The 13,857-nt window shown below is 44.0% G+C and overlaps 1 protein-coding gene across 3 annotated transcripts; it reads right to left on the bottom strand.

Annotated features, from left to right (window-relative positions):
* Window positions 1-18: 18 nt before the first annotated feature.
* Window positions 19-3,713, bottom strand: LAMTOR4 (late endosomal/lysosomal adaptor, MAPK and MTOR activator 4). Of its 3 annotated transcripts, none has more exons than XM_008527306.2 (4): window positions 3,509-3,713; window positions 2,942-3,022; window positions 726-843; window positions 19-359 (listed from the first exon to the last, which is right to left on the bottom strand). In XM_008527306.2, exons 1-4 carry the CDS (start codon window positions 3,509-3,511, stop codon window positions 262-264), a joined length of 300 nt encoding a protein of 99 aa, XP_008525528.1. In that variant the 5' UTR covers window positions 3,512-3,713; the 3' UTR covers window positions 19-261. The 3 variants fall into 3 exon arrangements, with proteins under 3 accessions (XP_008525528.1, XP_070422388.1, XP_070422389.1); XM_070566287.1 differs by having other exon boundaries at window positions 19-376; window positions 3,509-3,627; XM_070566288.1 differs by lacking the exon at window positions 2,942-3,022 and having other exon boundaries at window positions 3,509-3,621.
* Window positions 3,714-13,857: the final 10,144 nt, after the last annotated feature.

Raw genomic sequence — 13,857 nt, 5'->3', positions numbered from 1 at the left:
ATACACACATCCCTGGGCCCAGGAACATCAGACTCACATTTATTAGGAGGGAGGGAGGGAAGAGGAAGTTCCCCTTGCCCTCATTTTCCTTAACATAGTGCAAAGTTCCCAAGCCTCTGCTCTTCCAGGTGGGGTGAGGAAGTGAGTGAGAGAAGCCTTAGCTCTAGCAGCCAGCCAAGAAAGAGGTGGAGGAGGTCAGCGTCTTCCTCATCACAGAGGCTCAGGGACCCAGTCCACCTCTGGCCCTCGCCCTCTGGCAGCTCAGACGTCAATGGGCTCCCGGCCTCGGTTCTGCCTCTTCACCACAAACACCCTCTGTCCTGACACGGTCACCAGCAGCGTGTGTTCTCCAAAGACCACTGGAGGGGAGACACACCTTCCCCCGCCCCGGGAGAGGGAAGGGAGCACAGAGTTAGTGGGGTGTGGTGTTCTCCATGGGGTCACACACAAACTGGCTGGGATCAAAAGCCAAAAAAATTTGATAGTGGAAGGCTGACAGATTTGAAGATGGGCGGTCTCCCTTAAATCCCCTTCCTTCTCTTGGTTTCTCCTAATTCTGATAGAGGAGTGAATCCCAAGGGGAAGAAAGTGGCCAGAACCAGCGGCCCCAGGGGGAGACGGGGGGAGGTTGGTAGCAGACAGGTGTTCTTCCCTGAGAAGGCCCTCGGAGCACCCAACTCCCCCACCCCCCCCCATCACCACCAGGGGCAGGGGCTGGGGCTCACCAGACAGGCGCTTGAAGGGTACGTTCATGCCATGGTGCAGCCGGAAACCGCAGGCCGTGGTGACCAGCTCAGAGATGGCACTGGCTGCCTGCTCGTCGTTCTCTAGATCCCCAGATGACTGCATGCGGACGGAGGAGGGAGGACGGCAGAAATTAGGGAACAGAATTGGGAAAAGACTCCAGGAACAGTCCCTTTGACTCTAGCATCTGTAATCTCTCCCTCTGCACTTTCCGATACCTGCAAGGTGACCCCTAGTTTTGGAAAAACAAACCTAAAACTTTCCTCTGATGTTGTTGCTCCCCTTAATGCCATCCTGTTTCTCATCCTTATAAAACTGGGCTGTCCCCAAGGGGCAGAGACTCTTCAACCATTTCTTTACTGATGATTCTTTGCGAATCCCTTGAAACTTGATTTCTCTCCCTGTCCCCACTTAGTTGATAAAACTGCATTCTCAGATATCAGTGCCTACCCACCACTGACTTGTTCAAAGCCCTGGCTTTTCCTCAGTCTTCCTACTTGTTGCCCTGTCTGCAGAATCTGAAACATAAACAGCCCTTTGTCCTTGAACTCTGCCTACAACCTAGCCCTTGGGTAGTGATGGGACAGTGGCCTGAGCTTCCTCTTTTCTGGTGACTGTCTCAACTTCCACTTCCTACCTCCTTGAGATGGGCCTCCCACTGCTCACTAGGTTAAATTCAGTGCTCTTTGCTCTCTTGGACATTCTGTACCTCAGTTTCTTCATTTGTAAATTAGGGACAACAGTACCTATCTTACGGGCTCGTTGTGAGGGTTATGTAAGATAACATTGGTAAGATGCTTAGAATAGCTCCTAGTAATATATCTTAACTGTTATGCTGTATCAAACTCAGTGTCTAAAGTTGAGCCATCAAAATTCCCCTTACCTCTCCCCTTCTGCAATCAACTTCCTTTCTTCATTTTCCATTTGTTAAGGCACCATCATTCTAGGCTTGAGTTCCAAGTCTTACTGGATGGAGGAGTGTCTCCTCTGCTCCCTATCTTTAGTCATTACTAAGATATGCTGATTGCTTTAAAATCTCCCCTCTTCCTTCTCACTGCCGCCGGCTCAACTTCATCCCTCAATTTCAGCAGCAGCATCCCTGCTTCTGAATCCTGCCCCTTCCGGCCCATCTTCACACCTAGCAGAATAATCTCAACTATTTTATCAGCTCATGTTTCTGTTCAAAAACCCTTCAAAGCGCCTATTACCCTCAAGATTAATCCAAACGTGTTAACCCTGCCTTGAAAGTCCTCCACAATCAGATCCTTCCTTACCACAGCCTCTTCTTCCCCCAAATCTTTTCAACATACACCCACCCCTAATTCAGACAGGCCTGTGCCACACTCCTGCAAATATGTCCATCTCCCAGCCCCGGATATTCTCCTCCTTTTCTGCCTGTGCACAACCAACCATCCTTTAAGCCCAGCTGAATTCTTACCCCTTCAAAGGGAGTTTCCTTGCCAAAACACATTATAAAATGAGGGGTTGAATCTTTCATTTTCTAGACTCCTTCAGTAATCTTTACCACTCACATTCCTTTCAACTATTTTTTTCTTTTTTTTTTTTTTTGGTGAGGAAGATTCGCCCTGAGCTAACATCCATTGCAAATCCTCCTCGTTTTTTGCACGAGGAAGATTAGCCCTGAGCTAACATCTGTGCTGATCTTCCTCTACTTTGTATGTGGGATGCCTCCACAGCATGGCCGAGTGGAGTAGGTCTGCACCAGGGATGGGAACCTGCAAACCCTGGGCCGTCGAAGCAGAGCGCACGGACTTTACCCACTTGGCCATGGGGCAGCCCCATTGCTTTCAACTTTTAAGCTTAAGCCTTGTCTCTCTAGCTAGATTGAAAACTTCTAGAGCGCTAACACTATATTGTACTATGAAACAAAATACAAAGCCTCAACAGATACCAAATGAAGACACACTCAAGAATAACTCGGGTAATATCAGTTGTCAACACACCCATAACTGGTTGTCTGACTTTGGTAGGTTAGTAAACTTCTTTTACCTCAGAACAGTTATGAGACTAAGATCCCACAGACTGATTTAATTAATTCCTGAAAGCTTACTATATGGCAAGATATGATGCCAGGAAAAGACTGAGAGCAGAGGCAAATTAGGTCTAAAATTGGGCAATGTTAGAAGGGATCACCAGGCCATGTGCACCTGGGGGACCCCCCTTTCCCAGAACGCACCGCCAGCACTGCGCCTTCACTCAGCACCAGGTAGCCGACCTGGTCTGGGATTCGCTCCAGCCCCTGGGTCAGTGCAGAAGTCTAGTGGGTAAAGATGCAATCAGTGAGAAGCATGGTAGGAGGATGGTGCTTAGCAAGCTCAAGTCTCTCTTGAGAATGGCCCCCCAGGCCTCTTTCCCCAGCCAAGGCCCTTCCAGACCCTCTTCCCTCTACATGGCCTTCAACACTGATCTTCCTGAGCCTCCATCTCTCTTCCCCTGGGCTCCCCACGGCCTTCGGCATCCCACCTTTAATACCCCGCTGGTCCCTCCCCACAGCCCACTCTCCAATTCCCATTGTGGCCCACCCCTCCCCCGGGGACTACTCCCCACTCCCCCGTACACCCTCCCACAAATCTCCCTCGTCAGCCCTCCGCGTCGCCACCCCTCCCATCTTTATTTCCTCTCTGTCCCGGGGCGCACAGGAGGTGAGGGAGGAGTGCAGGCCAAGGAGGGGGCAACCGAAGAGATTGGGGAACAGGGATGCAGCACCCTCAGCGCCTACTGCCGCGCATGCGTCCTCACTCACCATCGCAGCCCCAGGTACCCGGGACGCTGCCCACCAGATCGGTAACTTCCGGCTCCAGACCAAAGTCACGTGCTTCCACCGGGCGGTCTCCTCGTACGGCCTTGCGCCGCCCGACTTTATCCCCGCCCCTAGAATGCGGATTGGATTGTGGCTACGTCATCGGACTTGGTCTGCCAGTGCAGAGCGCCATTTCCCGGAGATGCGCGCGGATTGGTCGCAGGCCCTCTTTAACACTCATCTCCCCGCCCAGAGCGCGAGGGAGGGGGGCGTGTCGGCGGGGGGCCTGGAGGGGCGGGGCCGGAGGGAGGAGGGTGGACCGAGCCTGTGCGCCTGCGCGCGCAAGTGGGCCTGCGTTCGCCTCGGGCTAGGCTGCTGGAAAGCGGCGCCACAGGAATGGGGAGAAAGGAAGTGAAATGCATGTGAAAAGCTATTCAAATACTGCTCTTATGCTTACTCCAGGCAGCGAAGACGGGGGTTTGTTCCAAAGTCGTTTTTCGTCCAGGGATTCTGTGAGGAACGGTGTGATGGTGAATTGAGTCTCCCGCTAGCCAAAGCCGCTGCAGTGCTGAAATTCTCTGCCAGGAAAAATTACAAAGTTATCTGGAGTCATCTTTTTAATATATGAATGTAACATAGAAATCTTTTGTTTTAATTTAAGTAGTTTCTAGACCTGCTACAATACTAATGTGACTGAGGCTGGGTTGGTGAGGTAAAAAGGATGATTCTAAGAAGTAAAACAATTAGTACTTGTTGGCAAGGACATGGAGAAATTGGAGCCCTGATACATGGTTGGTGGGAATGTAAAATGGTGTAGCTGCTGTGGAAAACAGATCAGCGTTTCCTTGAAAAGTTAAATAGAGGGTTGCTCTATGACTTACCAATGCCGTCCCAAAATATATACCTAAGAGAATTAAAAACATATGTTCACGGAAAAACTTGTACGCAAATGTTTATAGCAGCATTATTCATAATAGCCCCCAAGTGGAAACACTCCAAATATCCATAAACTGAAGAATAGATAAGTAAAATGGGGCATGTGCATATAATAGAATATTATCCAGCCATAAAAGGAAATGAAATACTGATACATGCTACAACGTGGTATTGAAAATCTTGAAAAAATCAGACACGCAAGGCTACATGTTATATGATTCTGTTTATGTGAAATGCTAGACTAGGCAAATCAGTAGAGACTAAAAGCAGATTAGTGGTTGCTGGGGGTGGGGGGCGGGAGAAACGGGGAGTGACTGCTAATGGGTATGGGATTTCTTTTTGGGTAATGAAAATGTTCTGGAATTATATAGTGATGATGCTTGCACAATCCTGTGAATGTAATAAAAACCACTGAATTGTACGCTTTAAAATGTTGAGTTTTACAGTATGTGTATTATATCGCAATAAAATAAAACTAAGTACTGTTCCTTGAGGAGAAAGCTAGTTGGAGAAGATGGGTGCCTTTTTAAAAGTGGGGTCTGTTTATAATATGAACTTTAAATTGCAGGAGGATGTATAGAAAGTTCTGTGGACATCTTGATTAGCAATCCTTTCCTGGCCTTGGATATTGTCGATACTTTGTAGTATCATTTTCTTTGCACTTGCTCGTCAAGGCATTTTCATTGATACACTCCCCTAACCCTCTCATTAACGTCCCTATAATAGCATCCCCATTTTGCAGACGGGGAAGTGGCAACAAGAGAGTTTGAGCCTTGCTCACAGGCACACGCTGGCAAGTGGCAGAGCCAAATTCCAGTCTAAGTTTGCTGACGCTGAGGCTGATGCTTTTTCCATTGCTCCATCAGCCAACTATGTTTCTTATTTTTTTTAAGCTACAGTTAATTTTACCTCAGAAATTCCCTGTTCTCATCTGTCTTGACACAGGGGAACCCTTAGCAGGACAATGCTCGTCAGCCATCGTTAGAACTTGCTTCATTTTCACAAACAGCTTGAATCACACTACTGCTGTAGAGAGCAAAGCCGCTCATTCTTTCATTCAATCACTGTTTATCGAGCACCTTCTATGTATCAGACACTCTTCTTGGAATTGGAGGTATGGCAGTGAATAAAAAGAAGACGTATTTTAAAATTGTTTTCAAGGAGCTGTGAGGGAGAGGGTGAGCCAGATAATCAATAAATGAGAAAGTAAATGTTAAGTGGTGAGAAGTGCTATGAAGAAAAATAAAGCAGAATTTCGTTTACATAAAATTCAAAAACAGAAAAAACGAGATAATTTATTATTTATATAATAATTATATATTGTATGATATATTATATATTAATGTAGCATTATTTACTATATTATTATTAATATGTATTATATAATAATAGGGTGTTATTTAGTGATTTATCTACTTATCTATATCTATCCATATACAGTCATGCATTGCTTAAGGGCAGGAATACTTTCTGAGAAATTCATTGTTAGCTGATTTCATTGTTGTGTGAACATCATAGAGTGCACTTACACAAACCTAGGTGGCATAGCCTACTACACACCTAGGCCATGTGCTACTAATCTTATGGGACCACTGTCGTATATGCAGTCTGTCGTTGACTGGAACATCATTATGCAGCACATGACTGTATCTCAAAACAAAAAAGATAAGGGAATGATAAATAAAATTTGGAATAATGGTTACTTCTGGGATAGAGAGGGGAATGGGATAGAGAGACACACAGAGGGTTTTAAAGTGTTGATAATTTCTATACGTCCACTGAATGTTTGTCTCCCACCCCCATAAATTCATATATTGACTTAATCCCTAATTTGATGGTATCTGGAGGTGGGGACTTTGGGAAGTGCTTAGGTCATGAGAGTGGAGCCCTCATGAATGGAATTAATGCCCTTATAAAATAGACCCTGGAGGACCCCTCGCCTTCCACTTTGTGAGGATGCAGTGCAGATGGCAGGCTATGAACCAGCAAGTGGGCCTTCATCAGACACTGAATCTGCTAGTGCCTTGATCTTGGACTTCCCAGCCTCCAAAACTGTGAGAAATAAATGTTTGTGTTTATAAATCACCCAGTCTATAGTATTTTGTTATAGCAACCTGAATGGACTATGGCAGTAACATTCTATTTCTTAAGTTCTAGGTCTCTCTGTCTCTCTCTTTCTGTGTACATACATACACACTGTTTTTTTAAAAAGCGTTTTTAAAGACTGGCACCTGAGCTAACATCTGTTGCCAATCTTCTTTTGTTGTTGTTGTTGTTGTTTCTTCTTCTCCCCAAAGCCCCCCAGTACATAGTTGTATGTTATAGTTGTAGGTCCTTCTGGTTCTGCTAAGTGGGACGCTGTCTCAGCATGGCTTGATGAGTGGTGCTAGGTCACTGCCCAGGATCCGAACCTGTGAAACTCTGAACTGCTGAAGTGGAGCACATGAACTTAACCACTCAGCCACAGGGCTGGCCCCCATACATGCTGTTTTTAATACATGAAAGATCTAATAATTTAAAAAAGTAAAGTAGGTCTAGTGACCCAGCAACTTCACCCCAAGGCATATACCCAACAGAAACGTGTATGTATGTTCGCTCAAAGACGTGTACTGGGATGTTCATGCAAGCTCAAAACTGGAAACTACTCAGATGCCCATCAGTGGTCGAATGGATAAATAAATTGTGTCACATTCACACAATAGAACCCTATAGAGCGATGAGAATGAATGAACTAAAACTACCCACAATAGCATGAATGAAACACACAAACTTGACGTTGAGTGAAAGTGATGTGGGGTCGGTGAGCTGAGGAGTCGAAAGAAAGATTTCTTGGACTCTCAAGGGCTGACAGTAGTGCTCTTTTATTTAGATAATAGTATGGAATAGCATGGGGACAGGACCCGTGGGCCGTCAGAGCTGCTGCTGCCACCGCTGCTGCTGCTGCCATGGGGACAGGACTCATGGGCAGTCAGAGCTGCTGCTGCAAAAATGGGTGGAGAGTAAGGCTAAATTTAAGGCATAGGTATGTGAGTTATCTCTTTACAGGACAAAGGAAAGAATATGTAAAAAGACTTGTTAAAATGGTATCAGTGCTGGTAGGATCTGGTTATTGGGTGGTCCTATAACTTTTAGATAAGAGTCAAACCAGATTAAGTAAATGGCAGAAGCCACCGCTTAAATATTATCTTCAGCTAAAGACAAAGGAGGATGTTGGGGGGAGGGGGGCGTTCAGTTACATGAGGTTGCCAGACAGTAAACAACTTAAGTCCTTGCCTTCCCCATTAAGAGTTTCCAGAGATAAGGCCATCCCGCATTCCTCCTGGTGCAGAGAGGGAGTCCCCACAGATGGAGACTTCCTTCACAAATGCAAACGCCTCTCATCAAAGGGCAAGCAAATTCCAGTCCTCAGAGCCTCCTTCTCATCTGCAGTTTTAAAAGTAACCAGCCTAAAATCCTCATCAAAAGAAGTCAATCAGAAGAATACATTTTGTGTGATTCCGTTTATGTGAAGTATAAAAACAGTAATGTATACCATTAGAAAGCAGGATAGGGTTATCCATGAGGGAAGGGTTGAAACTGGATGAGAGGGGTGCTTCTGGGGGCTGGTAATGCTGTTTCTTGATCTGGATGCTGGTGTCATATGTGCATTCAGTTTGGGAAATTTAGTAAGCTCTACACTTGTGACATGTGAGCTTTTCCTGTATGTATATTATACTTGAGTAAAAAGTTAAAAAACACAGTTGGGTGAGAGGATACAGCAGTTCAGGGTGGTTGGTGGTGTGCTATTTTATATGAAATGGGCAGGATCGACCTCTCTGATGAAGTGATAACTGAACAGAGCCCAGAGGGAGTGCACAATTGTGGTATCTACCTGGGGAAAGAATACTCTTGTGAGTGCTCAATGAGCTTATCTTAGACTATGAATACTTGAAGATAAGGATCTGGTTCCCCTTTAAAATTCCAGTGTCTACCTCAGTACCTAGAATGTTGCTAACCTTCGAGTTGAATGCTTTTTTTCTATATTGTCCCAGCTACTCCCAGGACTTTCTGGTTTTCAGAGATTTTTTTCTTTGGTCTCATGGTGTCTAACTCTGCTCTTTGTCCTTCCATGGTTCTTTCTTCTTTTGAAAAGGAGGGAAGGAATCCTGAGATGTGAAATAAACGTATTTACATCCATGCCAGCGGCAGAGCTGGCCTCCTCATTCCTGTCCAAGCTGTTTGCAAAGAGCCACAACACTCCCTCTCTCAGCCTAGCAGAGCGTCCTGACTGGGGAGCACACATTCCTTTATTTACCCCTAACTCAACTCTTTCAAACACACACACCTTGTCCCACCAGGATCTCAAGAGACTCCCATCTCTAGTGCAGCGCTTACTACACTTCACTGCGACTGAGTGTTTGCCTGCCAACTCATGCACAAGCTGAGCAGCCTGGGAGTCAGGGATGTGATGTTTTCAATATTTTATTTCCAAAGCACATGACCATTACCCCATGGTCTTAAAAAAGTACTGTTTGAATGGATGTGTCAAGGTTAAGAGAACCAAGCAAGGCAGAATTGGACTTGGGAAGCTTGTTGACGGCTCTTCAATAGGGTAATAATAGGTACTAGGAAAATAAGAGAGGAGGCTGTGTGTAAGAGGCAAGGAGGTCTAGTTTCAAAGCAAGCAATAAAATTAAAAAAAATCTGGATCGAAAAGAAGAATGATGCTAAGGGAGGCAGCAAAGACGTGAAACCAACAGAAACTAGCCATAACTTAGCCACAGTATTATTTAGGGCCCTCCAGAGAATAAGGGAGAGAGAAAGAGGGAAATTTTAAGGAATTAGCTCATGCAATTGTGAGGGCTGGCAAGTTCAAAATCTGCAAGACAGGCCAGCAGGCTGGAAACAGGGAAGAGTTGACGTTGCAGTCTTGAGTCTGAATTCCACAGGCTGGAACTCAGACAGGGTTTCTATGTTATTATAGCCTTGAAGAGAATTCAATATTCATCATATCTAAAAAATACTTTCACAGTGTAAGGGAGGCAAAATTGTATCTCTGCCCTCTTAGGGTTTTCGGCTGGGTCTGAGAATTAAATTATGTCAGATTAACAGGAGAAAAGCATACAAATTTATTTAACATATGTTTTATGTGACACAGGAGCCCTCACAAGGAAATAAAGATCCAAAGAAGTGGCAATACCTAAATGCATTTATACTAGGTTGAACAAAGAGAAGCAATTGTGAAGAAGCAACTAAAATATGTGGGGAGGTGACAGAATGATCAGAATTATTTTTTATTTTTTTATTTTTATTTTTTGTGAGGAAGATTGTTGCTGAGCTAACATCTGTGCCAATCTTCCTCTATTTTGTGTGGGGTGCAGCCACAGTGTAGCTTGATGAGGGGTGCTAAGTCTGCACCTGGGATCCGAACCTGCAAACCCTGGGACCGTGGAAGCTTAGTGTGTGAACTTAACCACTATGCCACCGGCTGGCCCCCCAGAATTATTTTAATAAGATCTGTTTTACAAAATTCTCTAGGTCTCAACTTCTCATCCTTGATGATAAGAATGTTACTTTCCTTCCGGGATAAGGAGGACATTTCCCATACTAAGTTCTTATCTCCCGCTTTCTGGAAGAAGAAGGGGAGAGTCTGAGTGCCTTTTTTGCACCTACTGTTTTTTTCATTTTTTTATTTTTTTTATTAATGTTATGATAGATTACAACCTTGTGAGATTTCAGTTGTACATTATTGTTAGTCATGTTGTGGGTACACCTCTTCCCCCTTTGTGCCCTCCCCCCACCCCCGCCTTTTCCCTGGTAACCACCAATCAGATCTCCTTGTCAATATGTTAACTTCTACCTATGAGTGGAGTCATATAGAGTTCGTGTTTCTCTGACTGGCTTATTTCGCTTAACATAATACCCTCGAGGTCCATCCATGTTGCTGCGAATGGCCCAATTTTGTCTTTTTTATGGCTGAGTAGTATTCCATTGTGTATATATACCATATCTTCTTTATCCAATCATCAGTTTCTGGGCATGTAGGTTGGTTCCACGTCTTGGCTATTGTAAATAATGCTGCGATGAACATAGGGGTGCAAGGGACTCTTGGGATTTCTGATTTCAGGTTCTTAGGATAGATACCCAATAGTGGGATGGCTGGGTCATAGGGTATTTCTATTTTTAACTTTTTGAGAAATCTCCATACTGTTTTCCATAGTGGCTGTACCAGTTTGCATTCCCACCAACAGTGTATGAGGGTTCCTTTTTCTCCACAACCTCTCCAACATTTCTCACTCTTGGTTTTGGATGTTTTTGCCAATCTAACGGGTGTAAGATGATATCTTAGTGTAGTTTTGATTTGCATTTCCCTGATGATTAGCGATGATGAACATCTTTTCATGTGTCTATCGGCCATATTTATATCTTCTTTTGAGAAATGTCTGTTCATGTCCTCTGCCCACTTTTTGATTGGGTTGTTTGTTTTTTTGTTGTTAAGCCATGTGAGTTCTTTGTATATTATGGAGATTAACCCTTTGTCGGATAAGTGGCTTGTAAATATTTTTTTCCCAATTAGTGGGCTGTTTTTTTTGTTTCAATCCTGTTTTCCCTTGCCTTAAAGAAGCTCTTTAGTCTGATGAAGTCCCATTTGTTTATTCTTTCTATTGTTTCCCTCAACTGAGGAGTTATAGTGTCCGAAAAGATTCTTTTGAAACTGATGTCAAAGAGTATACTGCCTATATTCTGTTCTAGAAGACTTATTGTTTCAGGCCTAATCTTTAGGTCTTTGATCCATTTTGAGTTTATTTTGGTGTGTGTGCACCTACTGTTTTTTAAAATGCCTTTGGCTCAAAATAATTTTTATGTCAAAGAGGCATATTTTGGGGTGACATATTCTGGTTTCCATCAACAGCAACATCTAGACTGGTGTTTGACCCAACAACTGGGTACCATAGCCTAGCCAAGTTGACACATAAAATGAACCATCACAGCCACAAAACCCAAAAAGGATGGGTGCCCCTTGGCTGTGATAGTCTCTGTGGCAGCATTCATACCTGGGCCTCCTGGGTAATCCTTCCCACTGGCTTTCCCTCTTTTACCCCCACCCCCACCCAGGAGTATTATGGGATAACTGAGCAAAAGGGAAGGAATGTGCTTTGTAAGTACCTTTGTTGGGGGAAGCACTGATAAGCCAGAAGGGGAGGAAGCATTTGGGTTTCTGGGGCATAGCAGCCTGTGAGTGCCAGGAGCCCATGTAATGTTGCAGAGTCCACCTCCTTGCTTCTCTGTGCCCAAGAAGGAACAAAGCTTATCTGATATAGGAAGGCTGTCTTAAAGCCCAGGCCACTTCTATTTCTCAAATTCAGTAGTGCGTGAAAAACCAAAGAGAAGCAAAAACAGAGTACCAAAACTGTGGCATGATTGACATAGTTAACATTTAACAAAGGAATGCTTTCAACACAGAGACATTAAAAGCTTTATGATTTTGATGGTCATGCAATAATTACAGGGTTTACCAAGTTAATCCATGGGGAGGATGCTGTAATGAGACACCAGTTAAGTTCTAAGCTCAAAGTTTTCTTCATTTCTTGTGGCTGTGTCTCTGGCTGAATATATAACTTTAGAGGGCAAGTTCAAAACCTGCATTTGAGGCTCTTTGTGAATGTGAGGCCCAGGCAAAAAGTTCCTCTCGCCTTGGCCTAGGCTCCAGACACAGCTTTAATATGCCTCAATTTCTAGTTATTCTTATGACCCTAAGGATGAGGTCTCAGGCAGAATTAGTAATATGGTCATGAGTCATCCTCAGGCCCTGGCCTCATACTTTTTTTCTGGTTATAAATCACACTCAACTGAATTTATAGTGCCTTCTAGGACTTAAGTTTTTCCCCTCGTGCTGGAAAGGATTCATTTGTCCGTTACTGAGAGGTACTATATGCCAGGCATTGTTCTAGGGACTGTGAATAGAACGAAGATCTCTACCCTCATGGAGCTTGTATTCTAGTGGATGGAGACAGAAAACAAGCAGTACACATAAAAGGAAAGTTAAATAGCGTGTTAGAAGATGAAAAGTGCTATAAGAAAAAAAAAAAAACAAAAGTAGATCAGGGTGATTGGGTCCAGAGTGTGGAAGCAAAGGGAGCATGCTGCAGCATTAAATAGGGTGGCCATGGTAGGTCTCTCTGAGGAGAATTGAGAAGAGTCAAGTAAAGACTGGAAGGAGGTGAAGGAATCAGCCAGGAGGAAACCTGGGAGAGAGTAGCTGTGGCAGAGGTAACAGCGAATGCTAAGGCTCAATGTGTGCACATACATGTGTGCCTGATGTACTTGAGAATCTGCAAAGAGGCCAATGTGGCTGGAGCTGAATGATCAGGAGGGAGAATAACAGCAGATGAGCTCAGGGAGATAATGGGGGCCAGATTATGTAGGGCTGTGTAGGAATTTGATTTTTCTTCTGAGTTAGTGATTGTCAACTTTTTTCCCCCATAAGTATGCCACTTAGGAGCCTTTTTAGACAATTTTATCTTCCTAATTGCTACCCTTTCATAAAATTTTAATACCATAGATATAACACACACTTGCTTATGTACTGTGGCCCTTTGAGGGCCACAAACCATTGTAATATCAAAGATTTTTTCACCTCCCGCCCCCCAGGAAACAACTTTCATCCCCTTGGAGATGCTATTGCTTCTGTTGAGAATGCATGCTCTGAGAGAAATACGGAGTCACTGGGGAGTTTGAACAGAGGAATGACATGATCTCATTTTTAAAAGGATCATTCTGGCTGTTTTTTGAGAAAAGACTGTAGGAAGGCAAGTGTGGAAGCAAGGAGACCAGTTAGGTAAGGGATTATGGTGGCGTAGACCAGGGTGATAGCAGTGGAGGTAATGAGAGGTAGCCAGATTCTGAGTATATTTTGAAGGTAAAACCAAAAGGATTTCCTGATGAGCTGAATGTAGGATGTGAGAGAAAATAAAGAGATAAGAATGATTTTAAAGTCAGATGGAGAAAGTCAAATACCGTGTGATATCACTCATAAGTAGAAGATAAAAATGACAGACAAACACATAGCAACAAAGATTGGATTGGTGGTTCCCGTAGGGGAAGGGGGAGAGGGGAGGGCAAAAGGCTTAATTAGCCTCACATGTGAGGTGACGGACTATAATTAGCTTTTGGGTGGTGAACATGATGTAATCTACACAGAATTCAAAATATATTACGATGTACATCTGAAAGCTATATAATGTTATAATCTAATGTTACTGTAATAAAAAAAAAGAAGAAAAACAAAAGAATGATTTAAGGTTCTTGGCCAGAGCTCCTGGAAGGATGACATCAACTTAGAAAGGAAAGGCTAAGGGTGGAGCGGTTTATTTGGAGAGTGGGTGGTGGTGGTGGAATCAGGAGTTCGGTTTTGTACACATCTATCTGAGAAATCT

The sequence above is a fragment of the Equus przewalskii genome, chromosome 12, assembly GCF_037783145.1.
Source record: "Equus przewalskii isolate Varuska chromosome 12, EquPr2, whole genome shotgun sequence".
Taxonomy (NCBI): Eukaryota; Metazoa; Chordata; class Mammalia; order Perissodactyla; family Equidae; genus Equus; species Equus przewalskii.
Note: the sequence above shows the minus strand (reverse complement) of the source record. Positions and strands in the feature narration are given on the sequence as shown.